Below are 25,369 nucleotides of genomic sequence, written 5' to 3'. Positions count from 1 at the left end.
CCTTGACCGTACTAATTTTCGAAGCAGTTAACATTTATGTCTTGCAAGATTCCGAAAAAAGAATTGGTTTCAGCATATTTATTTATTTATTTATTTTGCCCTTGTGTTTAACAGATCTCTGTGTTTAGTGACAATGTTCACCCTTAGAATCTGTCTAAAACAATTTTGAAAATATTACCCAAATACAAACAATTAAGTTAGGCTACGTTTCCTTCTGATTTTATTAACCAAATGAAATAAAACTTGAATAATAAATACAAAAGTTAAAAAAAGATAAATAGAGTTCAAATTAAAGGACTGAACATTAAAAACTCGTTTGAAATTTTTTTTTTATTAATGTATGTTTTATATGTCCATGACAGAGTAGAGACAGTGTTTAAGTTTCCCTAAACTTTGACTGGCCTATTTGTTTCTCTAAATCTGCAAGAGTATCTTATCAACATATGTGACTAATGAAACTTTCTCTTTGAAGGCCTACAGAGAATGGGAATTAACTCATAGACAGCTAAGAGGAAACACTGTTATCAAACTCCTGTCACTGTTGATTTACACTGATTTACAGTACAGGCCTAATTTAAACATGGTCACATATTACCCTTGAAAATAAAGAAGAACAGTGCATTTTTTTGTATTGAGAGAAAAAAAAAACGTTGCGTGATCTTCACAAAAAGTTTTCAGAAGAAAAAACAAGAGCAAACTTCACTGTTTATTCAGGAATATTTTTATTAACATCTTTTTAAAATGTGACTTTTATAAACATTAGACTTTTTTAAAACAGAGCTACAATTATCTCTACAACCTATGGCTCATTTTATGAAACAGCAAATTTGACCCTTTCCCCCCAAAATAAAATTTTTAAAATGTAAATTATGGTGAGTTTTTCCTAGGCCCCGACAGAATTTGTACATCCTCTGTGCTGATTTCTGGAAATAATCGGCTGACTTTTGTGGGACATATTTAACGTAAAATTGAATTTGAAAGCACTAACATATTGGCCAAAACATTAAACATATTTTCTGTTTTAAACAAGGCTTCTCTGATAGATACCTACAGTGAAGACCTGGTCAGATAAAATGAATGTCCTCTACAGGAAAATGAAGGTCACCAGTGGGTGCTGTTCTGGATACTTCAGAGGAAGACGCTAAGAGGCAGACCCTGGAGGTGCAGACAAGCAGAAACCTACTAGAGGAGCAAGCGGCAGAGGTCCTAACAACATGACATTGTGACTGGTTATGCTTATCTGTGAGCTGTGCATCCTCCTGTGGGCACTTGGAAAGTAGTATAGCAGCGGAGGCCAGGAGGGAGTAGAGAAGCTGGAGAAGGTGGCCTACAAACAGTCTAAAATCATCCTATCAGTATTCTCAGAGGAATCCCATTCCAATGCGGTTGCCAAGTCATACCTTATTTGCTATACAAAGTCCATTTTCCGACAGCTTGTTATACACTGTAGAAAAGGGAATACTTAAGCCCACATCCACCAGCAGGAACAGAATATTCCAAAACCACATCTGGAAATCTATGCCAATATAGAGGAAGATCCAAGTAAAGCAAAGCTGGCAAATCAAAAGCAGGCAAAGTGCATGCTTAGGAAGCTGCAGGAGGGGCTTGATGCAAGTGTAGCCATCTACCAATTAAAATAGAGATGCAAAATCGAGATCAAAATGATTTAAGCTCTTGCATCCTTAATTATCCTTATTATGTAGTGTGTTATATTTTTAAAAAGATTTTTTTCCTATCTTACCTAACATAACTTTTAAAGTGTATATAATAAACACTACCATTCAAAAGTTTGGGGTAAGTTAGATTTAAAAAAAATAAATGTATACATTTATAATTCAAAAGTACTAGTAAATAACTAGCAAGTAAAGAAGAAAATATTTAGAATGTAACAAAATCTCTATTTAAAAAAAAGGCTATTCTTCATTAAAGAATCTTGAAAAGATATACTTTCAAACTGTGTCATGGATAGAACTAAAACTTACTTTCTCAACATAACAAAATGTCTTTATCCTGTTGAAATGTCTCCAGGTCCCTCCTGATGTCTGGATAGTCCTTCAGAACAGAATGAAAAGAGTCCACCGACAAGGAAAAAAGCTGACAGACAGTCAGAGCTTGTACTGTGGCCAAACGCCTTCCTTTTGTTAGGAGACATGACTCTGGAAAAGGGAAGGAAAGACATTATTTAAAGGGATAGTTCACCCAAAAATGAAAATTCTGTCAGTCATTGACTTGATTTGTATCTTTCCATACTATGGAAGTCAATGGCTACCGTCAAATGATGTGTTACGCATATTCTTCAAAATATCTTCTTTTGTGTTCAACAGAAGAAAGAAACTCAAATAGGTTTGAAACAACTTGAGGGTGAGTAAATAATGACAGAATTTTTGGGTGAACTATCCCTTTAACACAGCTTACTAATAAATTGTATTACAAACAACACAGACTACTGCACATAGTCTAAACAGACACTGCATTGAAAAAGCAACGTGACTCGAGTCAAACCTCCAAAGCAGTCTCCATCACACAGTTCCCTCTGGAAAAACTCATTCTCCACAAGGACCTGCCCATGCTCGATGAAGAACAAGCGGTCACCAGGAGTGTTCTGGCGGATGATGATGTCACCCTCCTGGTACACCTCATACTGCAGCTCCAGAAGAACGGCATTGATGAAGTTTATATCACAGTTCCGGAAAAAGGGAACTTTTCTCACATGGGACGAGCACATGGTCATCAGAATTTCCTAACAAATCCATCCAAACAATCAATAAACTATAAAAATACTGCATTACTGTTAAAAACAAGAGCCAAACATCTTTTAAATAATCGTTTCTGTGACTATCTATTCCAACAGTGAGCAGTACCTCTCTGAGAGATGAAGACACCCACTTCAGGACATCCTTCTCATCATACCATTTTCCTGCATAACGAGCCTGAAAGAAGTCGTTGATGCGCATACGAAGGGCTTTGGGAAGCTTCAGGAAAGTCATATAATCTTCCATATGATTCATCTATGTAAAAACAAACACACAAGGGAACAGAAAACAGAAAATGTGAATGACACCCCCCCAAAAAAATTGAATATGCTGTTTTAGCAATATATTTGTTTTCCTTGCACCTTGTTCTTGTACGCTCTTGCTGTTATGTCCACACCAGTCATCATTGCAGCAGTGTTGGCGACCATCACTGTGTACATGAGGGCTCCAGACACAATGCTAGTCATGACAATCCAAAGCTCAACCTCATCTAAAAAAAACAAAAATCAGGTATTAAAAGAAGTATCAGTTGTGCATTGTGATTGTTGTGGTATAAAATTAACATTTGGCTAAATCAGCTGATCAAAAGTATACTCCTTGCTTGTGGGTGTTTCAGAGGAACCGTATGATATTGCAGTCATATGAGAGAGGGCCCGAAAGACTCCAAAAGAGTACTTCTCTCCCACTGTGGCATTCTGACAAATTACATAAGACAAAGCATTGACATTAATACTATATTTTATACATTAAAACCATAAAACAACAAATATTACACACTTTCTGTAATACAGTCTCAGAGAAAAGGCACAAAAGTTGTCAATAGGGCACTACCTTTTGAAAAGGTACACTTTGTATTTTATTGACCCCTAAAGGGTGCATATTGCTACCTTAAAGGTACATTAGTCCATATATGGTACATATGAGTACATTTTGGACCTTTTTTCTAAAAGTGTAATTAATTCTAATAGGTTAAACTTAGTATCACAGAGAAGACTCACACAGTTATTAATAGGACTGAAAATGACCTAAGAGGATTTCAGTATTATTAATGCTGTAATATTGTTACAATGCTCAGCTTCAGAATAATATATAGGTAAGATGTCAGACTACCTTCTAGAGCATATCTAATATATATATATATATTTACTATTAAAGTTTTCATGACTGTATAAAATATTATTCATTTCCATTATATTTACAGGCCTTGCAAGTACAGTTTTCAAATTTAATGACATAAATGTGGTAATGCTGTTTATGTGAATATGCTGCTCACACACTTACCATTAGATTCTCTCTTCTAACCCAGCAGTCTGAGGGAAACTCCTCAAGCATAGGCACAAAATATTGAATACAGCCATTCCAGTGGCACAGCAGGAAAATCATCATAAATAACGACAAGATTCTTAGGAACACCCTCACCACCTCCAAGTTGGCATTTGAAACCTATTTGGGCAGAGATTCAATATAAAAATCAAAAGCATTATTCCAAGAATTTTTCTGAATGATGACAAAACTGATAGTCAGTGTTGTCTCATTAAGATAAGGACAGTTTCACGTTCAAGCAATTCATTACTTACTCTCTCCACCTCATTAATAAACCTAACAAGCCTTGACACACGCAACAGGCGGACAAGACTGAGGATTCTCACAAACATCAAGATGCGCATCATTTTGCTGGCTCTGGATGAGGGAGAGTCACCGTGGTATTGTAGGTCCTATCATGACAATGGCACAAAACATTTTTTCCATTTGGAGCTTTGTAATTTCAATACAGCCAAAAGATTTTGCAGAAAAAGGCACATTACCGCAATAAGTAGTATGTAACCAACTGGGAATGCTGCCACCATATCAGGTATAAACCAGCTTTTTAAATACTGTTGTCGAATGCTTTTCAAATCCAGAATGGCTCCCTGTGTAACATACAGAAAGATTCATTGCAGAAGTTTAAGCAATGTGATATTTGTGATGTCTAGAGCTAATCCTTACCTCACTGTCCTCATTAATGATCCCCATGCGAAAGTTAAGCCCCACGTCAATCAGGAACAGAGTGTCCGAGAACACATTAAAACCCTCCCAACCTACGCCACTGTTGCCATCTAGAAAGGCAATCTCCATTGGAATGCCAATTAGATTGAGAAATGTTATGGCCACCATACACATGATGTAATGACTCCTGCATAAATAAGGACATGAGTTGGACAAATTTTTAAAAGATGGCATTTCTGCATGACAGTCCTTTTCAAAATGCATTAGTATTTTTCTATTTTATTTTATAACATATTTTAATTTAATTTTTTTTACTTTTTTCAGTTGTATTCCATTTCTATTTTTAATTTTATTTAGTTTATTATTTTAATTAAAAGGTATAAAATAAGGTAAAACATTTTTTTTTTTATCTACTAAATAAAAACACCAAGACAGATTACAGTACCTTAAACGACTGAAGGGATGGATGACCAACACACCTCCCTCTTTCTGTCTGACGCACTCCTTCTCCACAGCCACTTCACTGCCGTACACATACAGCGAGCGTCTGTTCAGCTGCGGCAGCAGTAGGTTTTTCCACTTGCTCAAACGGAAGCGGCTGTGATTCTCAGGTGTGAGACGCTGCATTTCCAGGCCCTGACTAAGCACTGTGATCACCGAAGCACCACTAACATCTCTCACCGTGCCTCTCTGACAACTTTATTTCTGGACTTTCTTTTATGCTGACCATTTAATCCACTTTTCTTCTTCGTCTTCACGCTCGCTCTCTTGCTTTCTCTCTCTCTCTCTCTCACGCGTGCACATGCACAGCCAGCAGAGTAATTTTCCATCACAGTGCTCTGCCTCGGTCCAGAATGGAGAAAGTGATAAGTTCCAGACTTTCCATTCTTTCCCCTCTGTCAAACTAACTATTGTCTCATCAACTATTCAGTGCCTCGCGCTCACATCAGCTCAGCTCAGCTCATCTGGACTGCGGGGCGGTTCTTTGACTTTGACACAAGGTGGTTTTGAATATCACAACCATTGTCATCTGAACTAGACAGATGGTTCTGATAGAACCGGACCAAAGGCTGACAATGGGAGGTGATAGAATTACTTACACTCTTATTGTGCGTAAATGACTGTACTGATATGACAAAGAGATTCTTTCTAATGAACACAAAAGAGTGCTCAGATAATTTAGCTATTTTAGAAAGAGACAGAATACAGGTATCTATTTTTGCAGGCAAAGCCGATTTTGGAGAAATCAGAGTTTAACCTATGTTTCTTAGGTGCAGCTGGTGAAACTGGTCTGTGTTTTCATTGTAGATGTGTTTACATCAAAAACAGAACCTGCAGCTTAGCACATCACAATGGTGGAGCTCACTAGATCTCCAGTAAACTGAATACAGTATTGTGTTGCATTGGCAGACTATGTTTATGAGAGTCACAATAGAGTGTTGAATTTCAAAGTGGTATTCCAGTAATGTAACATGTAACTGATCTTATGTTCTCAGAAGGCAACAAACACCTAAATTGCATTCATTCATTCATTGTAATCTACATATCACATTGCATTCAGTTATCAAGTGGGTGACTGAATTAATTAAAACATGACTAGTCACTGATTTTATTAACACGCTTGTCTGTGAAGCTTCTAGTCTAGTTAAAATACTAAAATGATGCTTCCATGCAACAATTTAATCTGTGAAACTTTAAAATAAAAAAACAAGATCATTATATTTATAATAAAAAGGTATACTTAATCATTATTATATTAATAGCCAAACTAATTACCAATATAATTCATAAAATTATATATTTAACTATATATATATGTATATATATGTATGTATATATATGTATGTATGTATGTATGTGTCTCATACCTAACATGACACATGAACTGTACACAAGAATAGTAAATATACTTTTATATTTATTATATTAATAACCAACTGCCCATATATTTAAAATATATATTTAACTACTATATATATACTGTATGTGTGTGTGTGTGTGCGCCTAACACATGACACATAAATTCTGAAATCATTGTGTTTAAAAATGTATATAAGCACTGCAATGGTTTTCTGATTAATACATTCTTGACAAATTATGTGTAATTAATCGGACACAGCACTTTCTGAATTCATGAGGTACAACACAACATACAAACAAACAAATATATACTAAAACCCCAGTAGAAATGCCTGGTGGAGTCCATGCTGAGTTGGCATTCTGTGTTGGCCTACAAATTGACGTCATGACTGAAATGTTCTATTTTTGCCGCTCATAGCATGCTGAACGTAGCAGAAAATGCAGGGGAAAGGCACTATAAACATTTATCAAAACAATATTTTGCAATATAAGCTGTTGGCCAGTGTTTGAAAAAAGAATGTGTCAGACATGATGTAAGTTGCACACACAGTGACAGGCACACAAGACAGCATTGTTTTAGCTACTTTGGGGTTTGGGTTCTGTTTCAGGTAGACTGATTATCGTTTAGATCTAACCATTATTCCCCTCCTTGTTTAAATTAGTTTTTAATTACAATAAGTCTGTCCTCAAAAGCTCACTTATGACAACCATATTTAAATTTATGGTGATAATCATAGGAAATACTCAATGTAGTAACCCTGAAAGCACTTTATTTTCTGTAGAGAGATGTAACTCTGTTACACATCAGAAGCAAGGTCAACATGAAAACTATATGTGCCCTTGTTGCACTTGTTTTGGAGATCCACTTATGTGCTGAATATGTGTAGAGTATGGGGTCTAGTATATTTTAAGCAGTTCTTGAAAAAAGCATAGATAGTGCAGTTGTCCTGAATAAACAGAGTAGATGGATCACACACAGAATTCTCACTTCTCAAAAAAAAAAAAATCTATTATCATTAATATCAGAAGTCATCTGTGAAGTAAGTATAGTTGTATAGTTATGTGAGTTTGCCTGCAAATACCTACTCAGAAAAAACATTGTTCATAATACTCATCTGGCATAAATTGCAAACACATGATTATGTTTGACAATATGATGTTATGAGACAATATGATAACCATTAAAAGTGTAATTTAAATTATATTAAAATATGTATTAAAAATAATACACTGACATGTTAGCTAATGATAAAAAATATTATGATAATATAAATAATATTAATAACCTAAACTTTTAAATGACTTCTATTCTGTACAAGACTTTTATTGTATTTTATTGTTCGGCATGTTGTCATGACCTGATTTTAGATTGAATCGCGTTTCGTTTACCTTTAGCCATTAACCTGTGTGAATGTAAATCATATGTGTAATAAATGGCAGTAGCTTAGTTGTTAATTTTGTTGTTTTTGTTTAAAGGCATTGACCCGGAAGCTACGCGACACTTCCGCGGGGTTGTCCTGTTTTTTGACAGCTGCAGGTTCAAGGTTGTGTAATGAAGGACGCACGTGAGCACATCAGTCTCTACATCATATAGAGTGAGTACATTTGATATTTTATTTTATTTGAGATTACCTGACACCACGATCTGAATATCTTTTACATCCGATAAGATACAACGAGGTATGGACGGCTGGATTTGAGTATATTAACGAAACGATGAAGAGCAGAGAACATGATGTAACTAACGTTAGTGACATGGTGGCTAGTTTGCCGCACTCTGCTGGCTGTGCAAAATGTAGGCTAATGTTGAAACGGAAGTATAGAGCTGATAAATGTCCCATGCTCTTTTGTTTTCTCAGACAGCGTTTGTAAGTGGAAATGTCGAGCCTGTCAGCAGCCAGTGTGGAGACTTCACCAGCAATAGAGGGGGCAGAGCAGAAGAAACCTCTCAAACCATGCTGTGCGTGTCCTGAGACCAAAAAAGCACGAGATGGATGGTGAGGAGACTTTTAGCTATTAGTTAACTTCTGCTTTAAATGGATATTTTTGCACATAAATTAAATTCTGTTATTTATGTAATTATTTCATGTTTTCCCAAACCAGCATGACTTACATTCTTCTGTGAAGCACAAAATAATTTTTAAAGGACTGAACTGCTCAATGAGGCTTTAACGGATGCAAATCCCCATAAAAGTAGTCTGTATCACTTGTAAAACTACTCTGATTACTGTTGAACTAGTGTTAAGAGTTGTATTGTGGCATGAGCAGTTCTTCAAATTTCTCTTTGTGTGTTCTATCAAGCTGGTTTGGAGCAACATGAGGGTTAGTAAATAATAGTGATTAGTAAATAATCACGATTAATCGCATACAAAAAAGTTTTTGTTTGCATAATATATGTGTGTGTTCTGTGTATATTTATTATGTATATACTGTATAAATACACACACATACAGTATATATATTGAAAATATTTACATGTATTTACATGTCTATATTCATATAATGTATATTATAAATAAATATATTTAATATATAAACATAACATATTTTTCTGAAATATATATATATATATACACATTATAAATATACACAGCACACATACATATATTATGTAAACAAAAGCTTTTATTTTGGAATGCGATTAATCGTTTGACAGCACTAGTAAATAATGACACAATTTTTATTTTTGATTAAACTCACCCTATACATTTTAGCAAGATACCATGACACAATACTGTCTTCATTGCAGCATAATTGAAAAGGGAGAAGAAAGCTGCACAGACCTCATCGAAGCTCACAAGGAGTGCATGAGGGCACTTGGTTTTAAGATATAAAACTACCATCATCATCAGATTGAGTGAATGGTAAGTGTCACAAAAATGACTAATCTCTTACAAAGAATATCCTTAGTGATATTTCTCACATTTTATTTTCCACACCTTGGGCACCACAAACTTGAATTTTATTAATGCAATTTTCAGATATCTCCGTGCACTGTAGATTTAATTCAAAGGAACAGTTCACCTCAAAATGGTCATTTTTGCTTCCACATGTCTTCTGCATGACTGAGTTATTTATAGCATATAGCCAAGCTGTTCTCTTCCATACAATAAAAGTGAATGGTGTCCACAGCTGTCATTTAGGGCTGTTCCTTACAAAAAGCTATTATATAGCTTCAGAAGACTCTGAATATAGTGCATAAGTCATAAGGACTACTTTTTTTGGAGCTTGTCAGCCCCTGATCCTCATGATGTTGTATGAAACAGAGCAGCTCAGATATTCTGCTAAAACTCTCCATTGGTAAATAATGCTAAAACTTCCATATTTGAACTCCCTTTATATATGTTTTAAATAAATCTATTCCTTTAAATAAATAAAAAATCTTCTGTATATTATTTTTTGAGGACATTTGTGTTTATTTAAAGTTATAATGTTTTCTATTTGTCTTTTCTTTCTTTTTGTAGTGAATGACAACCTGTGTGAAATGGGACTCGGTGTGCTCGTTTATTTATATTTTTTACACTGCAGGGAAGATTATACAGGGCTGAATTTATTCCTCTAAGGGAAATGTCTGTCTTTTCTTTCTCTTTCTTTCATATGTGATACATTTATGGTCAATAAAGATCCTATGCAAGATGTTAAACCATTCTCTTTTCTTGTGTCTTCACTTCTTATTTGTATGCAATAAGCAGAGATTCTTATAACAAGGCTGGCTTTCTCTTTTTACAGCCTACTTTAAATTATTCAGTCTAATCAACATGTATCACATGCTTGATTTACTTATTTTATCACATATTAAATTATTTATGAAGTAGTGTCTGTTGACACACTGCAGGCCAAGCAGTTTTACACAAACAGACTGTCCCTTCAAGCTTCCTACTCGGTTGGCTTTCGAATTCCCTGTACCAGCGTTGGGCTGGTGACAGCTGCACTTAACTATGCAGGCCTAAAATAGAGCTGCTGCTCTCAGCACACTCTAATCTGAGGTCTACCCGCAGAAGCGCTTTTATTCTGTATCTACACCTGGTGTGAACCCAGCAAAAGCAATTCATAATTTGCATTTTCTCCTTTAGTTTGGTCCCTATAGTTTGTCCCTGACACAAACACAAGAACAGATTGCTTATTTAGCTTGTTTCACTATTCCTGCTTATAATTACCTTATACATTTTGATGTTCAATTCATTAAATACAAATGCAAATGCATAATTGATATTTTTCATATATTAAATGTCAATAGTTTTTTTCTGGTTTATTTCTGTCATTCAAACTGCTTTGATGGTGCTTTACTTCAATGAGACTGTGCACACAGTACGTGAGTGAGAACATTTCTATCGGCATGCCTCTCTTGCAGGGTACATGTCAAATTGACAGCTCTGAATAGTAACTTTAACACTCTCTTATCATCTATAACAGCTAGTTAAGCTGCACAAGATATCCAGTGTATATTGACTGTGCATTTCAGTTATGTTTCCATCTATATAAGCTGTCATGATTAAGAGGTAAAACAAATGGATCTATTAATCACACCACAAAGCAATTTGTCATTGCAATGTAGTTCAATAGAGCATTCCATTTGTGCTAAAACACCATATATCACTGCGCAGCTCTCAAAATGGATTGTTATTTTTCTTGCATAATTCCCACAATCTGTAATTCAGATGTCTTATATCAAAATAATGCAGTTCCTCATCTACCCTAGCTTTGGTGAATGAATAGACCTGCTCTCACTAACCTTAAATTATCCAAACCTCACAATATGGAAAGCCTCTGTCCTTAAATTACATCCATTTTCCTCAAACAAAGACTTAGTTTTTCTATTTTTCCAGTGATGAAGATAAGAAATTAAGAACAAAATATTTAACATTTCCAGCACCACCAAAAGCGAAGGAAGTTCATTTTCAAATTCTTAATCGAGTATATAACCTTCTGTGGAATTTTTAGGACTTTAATTTGGTTTCGATCATAACAACTGGTCATTTTATGATGAACGTATTGAAAAACTGAGCATTTATTTATTTATTTATTTAAATATGCATTTGCTGGTGCCTTATTTACCAATTTTACGGTTGATCTAAATTAACACAATTAATCTTTGTTCTTTGTGAAGATGGAACATGCAACTTAGCAATTACTATAATTATTATTCTTGGAAATGTCTTTTTACATAAGAATAGATGCCTGAAAACAACCAAATTTCTGTATTCTTATAAGAATGGCAATTAATGAATTAATGTTATAAAATAAGAGTTAATTACCATTTGTCCTTAGTATTTTGATATTTATGGAGTAACTAAGCAATGGCCACTGAAGAACATGCTGTATTGTGAATATGCTGTCATGCCTAACAACGCCAGTTGGCATTTTCCACAACAATATTCTCATAACTTCTGCTTAAATAATAAAAGAAACAGAATCCACTCACTCTTGCACGCCACTGCTAAGCAGCAGAATATTAACTACCAACAACTGCTGGGCCAAGTTATGTGAAACTACAAAAAGGAATGGCCAGGGAGGGGAGGTAAACAGTGTTACATGACCTCCCCTGTTATTTTATCTGTCTCAGATTCTCTAAATATGCCCCCCATAGCCTAGTATCCTCCTCCCCTCAAACACCATTAGAAGAGCTGAAATACAAATTGTCTGTTTGATTTTGAGAAAACGAGTGTTGGTGACATCTGGCAGAGCTTTCAAAGATCTTCACAGACGTCAGTGCATGTCACTTGTTATCGTAATCACTCTGCCCGGCCATCATTATGTTATGTTAAGTAGCGAGTCTGTTTTCTGTCTGTGGCTCTTTCCTCCTTGGGTTTCAATTCCAAACATGGTTATCCTTTTCAGGGTCTCTACCCCCGCCTCTCGAGCTCCATGTTTCCAACAGTCCAGTGCAGGACAGGGAACAGAAGCAGAGACGCTATAGGGCTGATATTGTCAAATTCGAAAGGAAAAGTGGGTGTCAACGGAACTGAATGGAATGGAATTATGAAGCTTCTTTCATTCCAACTATTTTTTGGCAGAAAGAGGTGTATTGGCTGTTAGAGGCTGAGGGGAACAATCTTTTTCATATATATCTGACATTAGTTTTATATTTTTAACAAAATTTTAACACCTTGGGCTTATGAACCACTACTTTTTCCAACAAGGCTCTTTTTTTTATATTCAGTTTCCATTGAATTGAAGACCACATAGCATAAATATGAATAGTGGCGACTCTACCTTGATTGACTCTATAATTTTCAATCACACTCTCTGCGATGGATGGACCAACAGCACCGAAGGTGCCATCTACCATCTGGGTAACACCATTCTTTTTTTGGGCTATATGGGTGGTAGTGGAGCATATGGGGCTCTGTACATCTTCAGCTTTTTGGCTCCCGCTTTCCTCTGTCTGGCTCTGTGGGGCTGGTTGACAGTGTGTGGCCTTGATGTTTTCCTCTGGAACTTGCTGCTGATGCTGCAGTGTTTGGCCCAGGTGTGTCATCTGATTTTTCGGCTGATGCAGGACGGTTTAGCTAACGAGGAGCTTTCTGCGCTTTACACAGCTGTCTATCTGCCTCTGGATGTACCTGTGCATGTGTTTAAGGAGATTACGGCTGCCAGCGAGAACAAAGCGCTCTCTCTAGCGGCTGAGGAGACGTATGCTGTCGAGGGGAAGACACCCATTGATCAGCTGTCTTTTCTTCTTTCTGGCAGGTGAGAAACAGAATGTTTGGCAGAGTTGTATACTCTCATACAGTTCTCCGGATTAGTGATTGATCTTGAACTAGTAGTTTTAAAACTATTATTACTGTAAAAACTCACACTAAATATCTGCTTATTTTCCTGAAGGTGTACTTAATGTTTGCAGTAGCTCGCAATACTAAGACAACATTCTCAGTTGTATAGTGTAATAATTAACATGAAATAATATTTTGTGGGTCAATAATGTTTTTTTGACCTATCTATTGATTAATTAAAAAACAATAAGCAAAAATGTGATTAATGTATACAGTCCATTAAATACATTACAATTAATTACATTAATTACAATGGTAGTAGTAGTTGGGGCATAATAGGAAAGGAAAGGACATGACTTGTGACGTCCCATACTTGGAATTTGTGCTCTGCATTTAACCCATCCAAGTGCACACACACAGCAGTAGTGAACAAACACACACACACACACACACACACAGAAGCAGTGGGCAACCAATGCTGCAGTGCCCAGGGAGCATATCATTTATTTTCTTAGCACCCCCACATATTGGTCTAGCCCCCCCTTAGCACCGGTAGAGAAAAAATTCTGGCACATGCCTGCAAGGGTCTCACCTCAGTCGTGGTATTGAGGGTGGAGAGAGCGCTGGTTATTCACTCCCCCCACCGACAATCCCTGCTGGACCTGAGACTCAAACCCACGACCTTCGGGGTTACAAGTCCGACTCTCTATCCATTATATAATAAGGCATTTTATGTAAGGGATAATGTACATCCAGCCGGTTGTTATCTCAGATTATTACACGGCCCTGTGGAACACACACACACACACACACCCAGAAGCAGTGGGCAACCAATGCTGCAGTGCCCAGGGAGCAGTTGGGGTTTCGGTGCCTTGCTCAAGGGTCCAGTGACGGCGCTACACCGGGGCTAGGGGGGGCTATAGCCCCGTCAGAATTTTTAATAGCCCCGGTTTTAGCAATTGTTACTAGTAGAAATCTAATTCCTGATATCAAGAATTAACATTTTAACTAGTGAAAATTGAATTGTTGATATCAAGAATTCATATCCTGAGAATGAATAAAAGTCAAAACGGCTTGCCATAGGCTCATCCGGGTAACAGCAGTCAGCGCTGTACTCTAGTTATTTTAATAAAACTTCTTTGCTGCTTAATTAAACACTTTTGTGTGCCAAATCATGTTGCAAAGAAAACAATTATTACTTAGGAAATGGACCCCTGCAGACCTCATGACTGTCATGTGAAATGTGGTGAAACTTCCCAAAAACATAATTATATTTTTGAATGATTAATTTATGGTTTTTGTGATATTTACCTTGAAAAATATGTTTTAAACTTTTTTATTTTTTATTATTTTTTTTTAGATGTGTACACTCGTATGTATTTAAGGTTAAAATAAATGTTTTTTCTTCCTTTTTACTTGATGGTTACACCGTATTACATTTTTAATCATTACATTTTGCGATAAAACGGAAGTAGCGACTGATCTTTTTTCTGTATTGTAATGTATTTCACTCTAAATACTGTGCATTTAGAGTGAATTTTCATTTCATGCTTCTTGAAAATGTTACAAATGTTTTTCAAATCCATATTAAACGAACATGAATACAAAAGGTACATTTCTAAGGACTTAGCATTTGTGTTTAAAACCAGATCTTTTGCTTTTACAGGATTAGAGTGTCCTTAGAAGGTCAGTTTCTCCATTATATCTTCCCTCACCAGTTTCTTGATTCTCCAGAATGGGAGTCTCTAAGACCTACAGAGGAGGGCAACTTCCAGGTACGATAACATACTGTTTTTATAATTAGTACCAATGTGATCCGGTACATCTTGGCAACTTCTTTTAGCCTGCGCCATTGAGCAAAATTATTCAGTGTTCATACAACCATGAAATATTGCATGCTCTTAAACTTCCCATGACCCTTTTGTCCTCAGGTGTCACTGACCGCAGAGACGGACTGCCGTTACATCTCTTGGCGCAGACGTCGGCTTTACCTTCTGCTGTCTAAGGATCGTTACATTGCCCGACTTTTCTCAGTCATGCTCGGGAGTGACATTGCTGACAAACTCTACTCGCTCAATGACAAGCTGTTTGCCAAGAGTGGTGTGCGCCTTGATATCCGTCTGCCCAGTCTCTACCACGTCCTCGCCCCCTCGCCACAGGGCAGTGAGGGTGGCAGTGCTAGTTCACCGCCCAGGGGGAGCCAAGGAGATGCTACAGTCATGCCAATTGATCCAGCCCAGTCTAACCAGGCCTTAGAAGCAAGAAACGTCCATCCGGACCAGGGAAAGACCCCTGTGCCCAAACCTCCACACCAGCTCTGGCCCTCAGACACTGAGATGCCCTCTGGTGAGGATTCAACAAGCTTGGTTCTGGAGGACTTTGCTGATATGACAGGCTCTCTAATGGACTATGGGAGTGAGAGAGATTATTTGAAGTAAAGGTTGGGGTGTTGATGCTAACACACTGGGACACTTCTTAAATCACAATGTAAGTACACAAGGAAGGATTGATTGGTGGGTCGGTAAAGATGGGGCTGGTTTGCATGAAAAGGCACAACTGCACTAACTGGACACTGAACTGCACAAACAATGACCGATTAAGAGAATGCAGAGTGATGAATATGCATGATCAATTGTTATAGTGTATACTTCTTTTTGACCTGGATTATATTTATGACTTTACTGCCATTTGATAAATTCTATGCAAGGAAGGGATGTCAGTTAGTATAATAATATTAAATATATATCATAATTATATTGAAAATGAATATGCTAGAAGAATACGGTTTTAATTATAATTTATTATTATTAAATTAATTTTGATTATATTGATAAAACTGTTCACTTATATATTTGATTTGTTTTGCATAATTTAATGTTAGGCTTGTAAAAATAATAATATTATTATGTTATTTTATTAAATTCATTATGATTATATTGATGATATACTTGTATATATGAATAGTGTTATCAATATAATTTAATTGATTGATTTAATTTTAGGCTTGTAATAATAATAATAATAATATTACAGTAATAATACCATATTCATTTATATTACATTTTTTACATTATATTTTTTTAGAATTTTATGTTTTTACATTATATTGTAGGCCTATAGTACTAGTAATAATAATAATTATTATATTTATAATGCTATTGATTTAAAATGTAATTAAAATTACATTAAAATTAGATTTCAATTAATTAAAATAATAATAAATATCTTTCCTTTAATTTACATTGTAGGCGTGTTATTATTATTATTAATAGGCTATATTGATACTATTCATTCATGATTTAATGCAATTAATAGTCATTATTTCTACATTAATTTGTGTCGGGTGTTCTGTAATAATTAGAGTATCTTCAACTTTAACAAACACAACACAAAGTATGTCCTCATTTAACACACGCGCATTCTGGTAAGAGGAAAAGGCTTCCTTGGGTGAGAGATAACTAAGTTTTATTTAGTACATGGTAGTGGAGTTATATTCAGTGTTTCCGTCCTAGGATATTTTTTGATAGATGTTTCTATGCTTAGGAGAAGGCTGGTTTTATTTTTCCACATACACTGACTTGTGCCAGAGGCTGGATGAAAGTCTGGAAGGGGTTTGGGACATCCAGGGATCCGGAATACTTGGCTTTGCCAACAAGGGCCATATTGCACTTTGTAGGGTACAGGATAGTGGGACAGCTGTGGGAGGAGGAGGGTTCTGCTGTCATTTGAGACATGACCTTCACACGCTAGTTTCCAAAGGAATGATATATTTGGATCATGTCCAGAAATACAGCCTGGGCTACAGAAAACAATATGTGAACTACACTGCTGGATACAAACATGCTGAATTGAGTTATGGGATTTATTGCAGTGTTCTCAATGACATTTTAATGTGTCACCTTTTTCCATAAATCTAACAGAGGATGATAATCCAGGAAGACTTCGATTCCAAAGAGGAGGTGCCCCACTGGCCCCTACTGACACCCCAAAGCTGTAGGAATGGTTTCAGCAGTGTAAAGACCATAACATCTGAACGATTCCTCCACCAAAATCACCATCGAATCTGTTTCCCCTCATACAAATGAAGACAACATTAACACCGCACAGTAAAAATATTCTTTAAATGTCCTTTTGTTTTGGACAGTGACAGGACAAAAGCTCAAACCTCCCAAAACAGATACTGTTATATATGATTCCACATTACACATAAAATGACTGTTTTATTTTTATTTGTATTGGCATGTGCTTAGTACTTAAATCTGTTTGGAATACATGAGACAGGCAACAAATTAGATTTTCAGACACAAATGAATTTTAACAGCACTTCAGAGTTATATTAGATAGATAATGAGATTTATTACAAAAGTGTGTGCTTTATCATAATAGGAAGTTAGTAAATGCTTCAGCATCATCTTCTGAGACTGTACACTGACCATTTGATGAAAATGTATTTTCATGGGGCCAATTGTTAAGTGCTGGGTTCAAAATGTGACTTATCACTAATTGTAAATGAACAGATTTGAATTTTTAATATCAAGAATGCAGTATGCAGTTAGAGACGCTAATCAGAGTGCCAAAATAATGAAATGTACCTTGAGTGTTGCACCACTCCAAACATTTTAATCATTGGTAATGAACCAGTACTTTCAACACACATTTTAACACATAAAAGAACTACTGAGTGTTGAATGACTGACTTGATTCCTCTTGGCTGATATTTCACTAACACTCTCTGGAACAGAGCACAAAAATCATATTGTACATTATATAAGTGCTAAAACTTAATAAATATATCTAACAGAGTTTAAGCATTTCAGTCCCCTTGTATCTTATTTATGTCTTTGTCGCCAAGCTTTAATGCCTCCCAACCCAAGTTTTAGTGTGTGACCTTCGCTTGAGTCTCACTAATTTACGACTTACGTACAAGCTCTCTTAAGTAGATTGTGTGTTGTTCTTTTAATTTAGCACAACTGTACAAAGTCGTGTGACCATGGCACTCCCCGTCCAATATTAATGTTCTTCACACATAATGGATCCAGCCCTCTGCAAATTGAACAGAAATACAGTATTATTAAATGCAGTGTTACATGGGACATATAGTGTAATGAGTACCCAGAAAGAGAAAAAGAGTTTAAAGGCAAACATTGTGGCTGCATTTACCTGGTTTGAGGGACTTCAGAGATGCAGATATACTCAAAATGAATATCTCCTTGTCTGTAGAATCGTGCTCCTGTGTTTTTCAGCTGCACGGAGTCAATTTTACACAGTTGCTCTGGGTGTGCAGCCAACTTTTTATGCACCAATTCATCTGTATTTCTGAAATACATATGTACAAAGATATTCACACGCCTGATTTAAACAGTTAAAGGAGTAAACATGCAATAAAAGAACACAGGCTATGGCTTGTTGGAAATATAATACATACAGTTTGAGTTTCAGCTCTGTCTCGGGGTGTCCCACAGAGATCAGGGTGAGCTGAACATCAGCAGTCTTGTCTAAAGCGGAAACCTTCAATTCCACTAGGATGTGATGCGCTGAAAGAGTAATGGAATGTATTTTTCATTAACACAACACATTTATAAACTCTTAAACAGAGTAATACACAAACATTTTTAAAATGTTTTTTAAAGAAGTCTCGTATGCTAACCTGCATTATTATTTTACCAAATATACAGTAACATTTTGAAATATTATTACAATCTTAAATAACCGTTTTCAGCAGCCGTTACTCCAGTCTTCAGAATTCATTGTAATATCTTGATTTGTTGCTCAAGAAACATTTCTTATTATTATCAATGTTTAAAAGAGTTGTGCTGCTTATAGTGTTAGTTCACCCAAAAATTTATTTTTTGTCATTAATTACTCACCCTCGTGTCGTTCCAAGACCTTTGTTCATCTTCGGATCACAAATAAAAATATTTTTGATGAAATCCGAGAGCTTTCTGACCCTGCATAGACAGCAAGGCAACTACCACGTTCAAGGCCCAGAAAGGTAGTAAGGACATCATTAATATAGTCCAGGTTTGGAACGACATGAGGGTGAGTAATTATTGACAGACTTTATTTTTAAGTGAACTATCCCTTTAATATTTTTTGTAGTGAGTAATTAATGACAGACTTTTCATATTTAGGTGAACTATCCCTTTAATATTTTTTTGTAGAAACCTGTTATACTTTCTTTTAGGATTATTTAATGCATAAAATGTTCAAAACAACAGCATTTATTTGAAATGGAATTTTTGTAATGTAAAAGTCTTTACTGTCACTTCTGATCGCTCTGATGCATCCTTACTAAAAAGCTGTTAATACCAAGATGTTAATACCAGTGTTGGGAAAAGTTACTTTTAAAAGTAATGCATTACAATATTGCGTTACTCCCTAAAAAAGAAAGTAATTACGTTCATTAAAAAAGTAATTAAAATAAAAAAAAAAGAATACAAATTAAAAAGTTCATTTTTATGGAATGCGTTGTTACTTTTAAGTTACTTTTTAAATATGCGCAGGGCTTGCTTGTTTTTTTTTTTTATATAAAAACATTTCTTCTTTTACAAAAAGTAAAAGCCCTTTTACACCAGAAGTGAAAGAAATGTAAATTCACGTCTGTACAGTAGAGGACGCGGCCTAAACAAATTGCATGAAGAATATGATGCAGGAGAAAAAAAAGTCCACACTATTCAGCAATAACAAAAATGAAACACAAATGTGTCATTTTTGCTTAGTATGGTTGAATTGGATCATCGAAGGTCAGTAGCAAAGACACTGGTTAATAAAATGAGATTAAATACATAAATGGTATTTGTCTATATTTAACATATTTAATTATTGCAGGTTTGTGTAATATTTTGAGTTTGCATTTGACTGTTTTTATTTATGATGAGGAACACTGAATCTGTTTTTGTGCAGGTGAGATGAGTGAATGCATGTTCACATTTAGTCTACTACAGTAACATCATGTTTACACAGCGCACACAATGCCTTTGCACTTACTCCCGATTTCTCTCAATATGGCAACACAAGAGCTGTCAGTCAATACATGGGAAACAAAGTAACTTTAGTTACTTACTTGAAAAAGCAACTCAGATATTTCCTTCTAAATTAAAAAGTAACGCATTACATTAGTAGTTACTTCAAAAAAGTAGTCCGATTACATAACTCGCATTACTTGTAATGCGTTACCCCCAACACTGGTTAATACCTACATTATCTGTGAGAGTGGATTTTTGATAAATGACAACATGCACAAAATCATACACACCACAATAAGGAGCCGTAGCAGTGGTCAGGAGATAGACCTTCTCTTGATTTGGCAGGGGATTAGCCGTTATCCCACTATTCTTTAACAAGCCTGAAATACATACACATAAAAACACAGTGAAGGAGCACACCTGGGCAAGGCTTGCATCATACATGACATGAAACAACATTATCCTGTTGTTACATAATCAGCCTCAAGTGATACATTGTCCAGTTGGAGTAAGACATTAATGTATACAAAATAAATGCCTGACTGAACACCTAAATGAACTAGAACATCAAGGTCATAACCATCCAAGATTAGATTAGCATGCAAAACCCCTCAGAATTATTATTCAGAAAAAAAGTTCACTTTTTACTTTTAAATACTTTGGTAAATATGAAAACTTTTCCACTTTGTGTGTTCATAAATAGACAAAGATGTTTCTTTAAACACTTTCTAAAAAGAACTCATCATTACCTATTTGCGGGCATGTGCCATTGAAGGGGCCCTGGCAGGTGATGCATTTTCCTGCCAGGAATTCCTCATAACTGGAGCAGGGGAAACCAATAAGGGAACAGGAGCTGTTCAGGGCGCTCATGTAGACGTGCAGTGCCCTCATGTGGTCACAAATGACATAACCATACACTGGAAAGTAGATAAAAACTGACAGATTCTCATCATCAAGCTATGGTACATTTAATTTAGCTTAATGTCACAGCTTTTGTTGTCCCCTTACTTGAAGCAAACCTTGAGCGTGCACAACCGGCTTGGTCCATTCCACCATTTAAGAAGAAGTCCACATGCCCAACAGGAATAGATATACCAAAGTCTGGCAAATGCACAGATATTCAGTTCAGTTGTGCACAAATAATCTGTACTTCTGTATTGACAATAGCACCAACGGTATACTTATACAAAGTCTTGCGGTTAGATAGTAAATCAAGATAATAAATCTGTCAAAAAACATGCCCAGGTCAATATTAGACTGTGTTCATGAAAAAATAAAAATCAGTTTATGTAATTTCAGCTAAAGGACTGATTCACTCTTACAGTCAGAGTCAGTGTGTATGGCCTCAACAAACAAAGCATCAGATGAATCCAGACGGTCAAATGGATCAGCACTCTTGAACATTGGGCCTGCTGGGTCCAGACCTGAGGGCACAAAACTCAGATATATGTTCTGCATTATACTAAATGATTCACATTTAGCCACTTTTAGGGTTCCACATAAATTTTAAACACTTTAAATGGTCAAACAAGGTCTTGTTTTCTTGCCAAGGCTGTGTGGCATAACAATTTCTCATTGTTTGTTTGAAGTGCTCTTGCAGCCTCTGCTTTTGACAGAAAGCCTCATTCAGTGTGGTGCAGTGTTGGTCTTTGTTCCACTCACAAGTGTAGCATCTTTAAAGGTCTCATTGGGACAAAATTTAATTATATATATTAAAGCAGCACTATGTAACTTTTCTGTGGTCAAAATTTGCAAAATGTATATAATGAGCGAGTACATAATGAATTAATCTTCCAAACCGCTTTTTTGTCTTATGCCGAATCACTACGGTACTCTTATAATAAGTGCTTATATTCGGACTATTGTAGCCTGTTCGGGTCGTCACCGCTGCGGAGTAACACATACCTGCGTGAATCGCCATAGACATAAACTTGGAGAAGTAGCTCCGGTTAGAATGTTCTTCCGCGGGATGCGTACAGTTCTGTTTATTAACCGCTAGAGCGCCAAAAGTTACATAATGTTGCTTTAATTTATTTTTATTGTTTACAGATAATTTTAGTATCATTTTAATTATTTTATTATATTTGCTAAATTGTATATGTTATGTCAGCATTTGCTTCAATAACAGCTTTTGAAGATTTTCAAACCTATATTTTCAATATGGTCTCTTACTTTTGGATCTCACTGTATATTAATATATTTTAGGAATTTTATTAAAATATTACCTGTAATTCGACCCAGCTTGCCTTCAAATAGGGTCCCTACAAATCCAGACACGTGTGCTCCAAGACTCACACCAATGAAATGAAAAGATTCCAGCGTGCTTCCATATTTCTACAACAGACACAAAAACAACAACAACAAAAATGTACTTACATTATTCTTCACCATGTACTTCCTATGCATTTACTGTGATTCTCTGTGTACTGATAAATGTTATTATGTTTATTACTTATACTAAATGGACACTGCTCACAGTATTTAGCCTTTAGTATTTAGCCGTCAATAGTATTTAGTATTGGTCTGTTACGACAATGGATTCTATACTACTTGGACATGACCAAAATACTGAGACTTTTACCGTAAGCTGATTGATAAGCACTGATATCTGCACTGCCACCTCCTTGTAGTTCTCTACCACCAGGTTATAAGCAAAGGAGGCTCCATAGACCCAGTCCACCACCAGAACATTCACGTCCTCTTCCCGCAGTAGAGCCTGGGCTAAGCCACTCACCCAGGAAGGCTTACTGCCCAGAGCCCTGAAACACAGTATATCAAAGAGTCATCTGTGTAAAAGGTCATTCACATGCTTTCCTATTATAAAATGCTGCTGATTAAATGCTTCACCTGTATCCATGAACAATGACTTTAGTGGGGAGGGATGAGTTGAAGTAAGCCGTGTGTTTCTGGGTATGGTTGAGGCAGTCCTGTGTGAAGAGGCTGGCACAGTCTGCATTCTTTCGTGTAAGAAGAAGGTACTGAACCTGGAGCTTGGTGCCCTGTCTGTATTCCAGCCAAGTGGTGTTGTTGAAGTCGGCACACTTTGGGGATGCTTCCTCGTTACCTGTAAAGTTGTATGCATGGAATTCATGAGTATGCCAAACAGTACAAGGCTAAAAAGTTTGGATTTTAACCTGTAATTGGTGGCTTCACCGGATTCACCAGACACTGCTGTCCTCAGATGTGTAAGTTTGACTTTGTAGAATTGAATTTGTAAAGTAAAATATTATATATTAAATAATAAAGATTATATTAAGTAAAGGTATAAAATTAAATAAGGTATTTTCAAAAGCTGCATATTTTGGAAATGAACTTTGGAAGGCGAATACATTTAAAAACATGTAAATTGCAGCCAACAAAAATACAAGTACTGTTAAAGTAATGCATTTTTTATTTTGATCCGAGCAATTCAACATGCTATTTTTATATGGTTTTGATTTTGTACCTCCATTTTGAATTTCTCTGTGTGCTTCTGTGTATACTTTAAAGAGGTCAAATGGTCGCTGGTTTAGTTTAATTTAATTTATTGGGCTTTCAATGAATCAATGGATTTGTAAACATTAAAATCACTACAATCAAATTCTGTCCATACTTATATTAACAAATGCTGGTCAGTGAATCACTACAGACACACTATAACTTAGGTTTTCAGTGTTTCTCTTTCTCCAGATAAACATCTGCACTACTAACTAAAAACTGCAGATCATTTAAATTCAGGCGTGGTGCATTTACCCAATACGATTGGAACAATTAAAGATTTATTCTATGTGATATTGAACTAAACTGAACTTACCCACAGCAGAGGTGATGCACATTGACAAATAAACAAAAGTCTTGATCCATTTCCAAGCCATGGCTTTACTGATCAACATGATGAAATCAGCTGAGTGAGATGTTTCTGCTGGTTAGTTTCTTCACTGGGTGCAAAATCATTCTTTCTCTTTCTGCGTCCTTTCAATGCATTTTGTTCCTGTTCTTCAGTTAGTTGTCCTAAGAAGCCTGGAATCCACTTAATATCCAGCCACAATCTGTTACACAATGCTTTGTTCTGAGAAAAATGCTTCAATATCCAATTAAGCGAGATGAATGGGCTTTCCTTCCATTCCTGGTGTGCTGTTATAAACCATGTCAGCATGAGAGGCATTAATTCCCAGCTTCCATCCTGTGATAGCTTGTGTAGCTAGTGGAGAATCTTTCTGGGCTTTGACTACTACAACAATGAAAAACAAATGATCTGTCCACTGGTCTGCAGCTGGTGGTGAACCTATGACCTCACAGATGAAATGTTTGATTGTTTGTCCAGAGGCCGGACTCTGGCCTCTTTGGCACAGTGTTGAGCCAAAACTCTCAGAAGAGTTTTAGCTGGATTGAAGTGAAATTAACACAATCAATTTTGTTTTGTTTTATATGAAATTAACACAAAAAGTTTGTTTGTTCAGGTTCAGACTCCCCCATAGGGCTATCTTTTGCAAAAGTGCTGTTGCTTTACTTTGTAAATGGTACCAGAAAAATCTGAGCATTATACAATGATATTGATGTGTTTACGTGAATAGGCCTACATGCCAGGACGGAAAAGATGGCTGCTCTTTTAGCGGCTTGTTGAGCTTAACTCATTTTAATATCAAGCAGTTTTCAGATCTTTTTCTCATTCATTCGTTTCTTTGTCGTTTTGACATGTCCAAAACTTAAAGTAGCCCGTCGCGACTATATTTATACAATATAAATATACCAAGAACGACAACTATAAAGATTAGCGTCCACACCAGCGAACGAGCGGATGCTGCCATGCTCGTCTGCCGCTTTAAATTATCGAGCTCGTGACAGCAGGATTGATTCTGATTGGGTGTCGATGTTTTTATCGTTAATCAGCTGAAAAAAAATCGTTATTTTTTTGGTACTTCAAGCAAAATTAAATATTTTTATTGCCGCTTATTACAGTATTTAAATACTTGAAAAAATCTGGTAGCCTGAAGTTTAGGAGTTTTCTGATAGCAAATATTAGGGAGTGAAGGTCATATCATGGGACAATATAACAAACAAGCGACTGATATGGAGTGTGTAGTACACAATTCACGAACACTGTGTACTACAC

General features: G+C 36.0%; 4 protein-coding genes across 8 annotated transcripts; 2 read left to right on the top strand and 2 right to left on the bottom strand.

Annotated features, from left to right (window-relative positions):
• Positions 1-784: 784 nt before the first annotated feature.
• On the bottom strand, positions 785-5,514 carry LOC107724451 (potassium/sodium hyperpolarization-activated cyclic nucleotide-gated channel 1-like). Of its 2 annotated transcripts, none has more exons than XM_016533389.1 (11): positions 5,185-5,514; positions 4,740-4,926; positions 4,559-4,663; positions 4,331-4,468; positions 4,035-4,196; positions 3,355-3,448; positions 3,116-3,243; positions 2,862-3,008; positions 2,503-2,740; positions 1,983-2,156; positions 785-1,624 (listed from the first exon to the last, which is right to left on the bottom strand). In XM_016533389.1, the coding sequence occupies exons 1-10, from the start codon at positions 5,364-5,366 to the stop codon at positions 1,987-1,989; spliced, it is 1,551 nt and encodes a 516-aa protein (XP_016388875.1). In that variant the 5' UTR covers positions 5,367-5,514; the 3' UTR covers positions 785-1,624; positions 1,983-1,986. The 2 variants fall into 2 exon arrangements, with proteins under 2 accessions (XP_016388875.1, XP_016388877.1); XM_016533391.1 differs by having other exon boundaries at positions 785-1,553.
• A 2,475-nt stretch (positions 5,515-7,989) lies between these two features.
• On the top strand, positions 7,990-10,242 carry LOC107724455 (cytochrome c oxidase copper chaperone-like). 2 transcript variants are annotated; one of them, XM_016533396.1, is made up of 4 exons: positions 7,990-8,194; positions 8,459-8,596; positions 9,349-9,463; positions 10,064-10,242. In XM_016533396.1, exons 2-3 carry the CDS (start codon positions 8,478-8,480, stop codon positions 9,431-9,433), a joined length of 204 nt encoding a protein of 67 aa, XP_016388882.1. In that variant the 5' UTR covers positions 7,990-8,194; positions 8,459-8,477; the 3' UTR covers positions 9,434-9,463; positions 10,064-10,242. The 2 variants fall into 2 exon arrangements, with proteins under 2 accessions (XP_016388882.1, XP_016388883.1); XM_016533397.1 differs by lacking the exon at positions 7,990-8,194 and adding an exon at positions 8,199-8,279.
• A 2,196-nt stretch (positions 10,243-12,438) lies between these two features.
• On the top strand, positions 12,439-17,310 carry LOC107724501 (popeye domain-containing protein 3-like). The gene is made up of 4 exons (XM_016533473.1): positions 12,439-13,289; positions 14,979-15,087; positions 15,244-15,799; positions 17,233-17,310. The coding sequence occupies exons 1-3, from the start codon at positions 12,793-12,795 to the stop codon at positions 15,748-15,750; spliced, it is 1,113 nt and encodes a 370-aa protein (XP_016388959.1). The 5' UTR covers positions 12,439-12,792; the 3' UTR covers positions 15,751-15,799; positions 17,233-17,310.
• On the bottom strand, positions 17,199-25,076 carry LOC107724500 (phospholipase A1 member A-like). 3 transcript variants are annotated; one of them, XM_016533471.1, is made up of 12 exons: positions 24,071-25,076; positions 23,125-23,341; positions 22,859-23,036; positions 22,503-22,611; positions 21,600-21,701; positions 21,286-21,378; positions 21,027-21,212; positions 20,568-20,657; positions 18,738-18,846; positions 18,473-18,628; positions 18,233-18,355; positions 17,199-18,044 (listed from the first exon to the last, which is right to left on the bottom strand). In XM_016533471.1, the coding sequence occupies exons 1-11, from the start codon at positions 24,147-24,149 to the stop codon at positions 18,274-18,276; spliced, it is 1,401 nt and encodes a 466-aa protein (XP_016388957.1). In that variant the 5' UTR covers positions 24,150-25,076; the 3' UTR covers positions 17,199-18,044; positions 18,233-18,273. The 3 variants fall into 3 exon arrangements, with proteins under 3 accessions (XP_016388957.1, XP_016388956.1, XP_016388958.1); XM_016533470.1 differs by having other exon boundaries at positions 17,199-18,355; XM_016533472.1 differs by having other exon boundaries at positions 17,199-18,355; positions 21,027-21,194; positions 24,071-25,075.
• Positions 25,077-25,369: the final 293 nt, after the last annotated feature.

This window comes from Sinocyclocheilus rhinocerous, unplaced genomic scaffold (assembly GCF_001515625.1).
Source record: "Sinocyclocheilus rhinocerous isolate Xijiao unplaced genomic scaffold, SAMN03320098_v1.1 scaffold64, whole genome shotgun sequence".
In the NCBI taxonomy this organism is placed as follows: Eukaryota; Metazoa; Chordata; class Actinopteri; order Cypriniformes; family Cyprinidae; genus Sinocyclocheilus; species Sinocyclocheilus rhinocerous.
This window is presented reverse-complemented; position numbering and strand designations above follow the sequence as displayed.

Excerpts from the sequence above, each read along its gene's own strand:
- LOC107724451 (XM_016533389.1), bottom strand. The coding sequence starts at position 5,366 with ATGCAGCGTCTCACACCTGAGAATCACAGCCGCTTCCGTTTGAGCAAG. Across the intron at positions 3,449-4,034 it reads TTAGAAGAGAGAATCTAATG|AATGCCACAGTGGGAGAGAA; the intron begins GTAAGTGTGTGA and ends GTAATTTGTCAG. Across the intron at positions 2,157-2,502 it reads TGATGGAGACTGCTTTGGAG|AGTCATGTCTCCTAACAAAA; the intron begins GTTTGACTCGAG and ends TCCCTTTTCCAG.
- LOC107724455 (XM_016533396.1), top strand. The coding sequence starts at position 8,478 with ATGTCGAGCCTGTCAGCAGCCAGTGTGGAGACTTCACCAGCAATAGAG. Across the intron at positions 8,597-9,348 it reads AAAAAAGCACGAGATGGATG|CATAATTGAAAAGGGAGAAG; the intron begins GTGAGGAGACTT and ends TCTTCATTGCAG.
- LOC107724501 (XM_016533473.1), top strand. The coding sequence starts at position 12,793 with ATGAATAGTGGCGACTCTACCTTGATTGACTCTATAATTTTCAATCAC. Across the intron at positions 13,290-14,978 it reads TCTTTTCTTCTTTCTGGCAG|GATTAGAGTGTCCTTAGAAG; the intron begins GTGAGAAACAGA and ends TTGCTTTTACAG. Across the intron at positions 15,088-15,243 it reads CAGAGGAGGGCAACTTCCAG|GTGTCACTGACCGCAGAGAC; the intron begins GTACGATAACAT and ends TTTTGTCCTCAG.
- LOC107724500 (XM_016533470.1), bottom strand. The coding sequence starts at position 24,149 with ATGTTGATCAGTAAAGCCATGGCTTGGAAATGGATCAAGACTTTTGTT. Across the intron at positions 21,379-21,599 it reads CATACACACTGACTCTGACT|ACTTTGGTATATCTATTCCT; the intron begins GTAAGAGTGAAT and ends TGCATTTGCCAG. Across the intron at positions 20,658-21,026 it reads TGGCACATGCCCGCAAATAG|GCTTGTTAAAGAATAGTGGG; the intron begins GTAATGATGAGT and ends TATGTATTTCAG.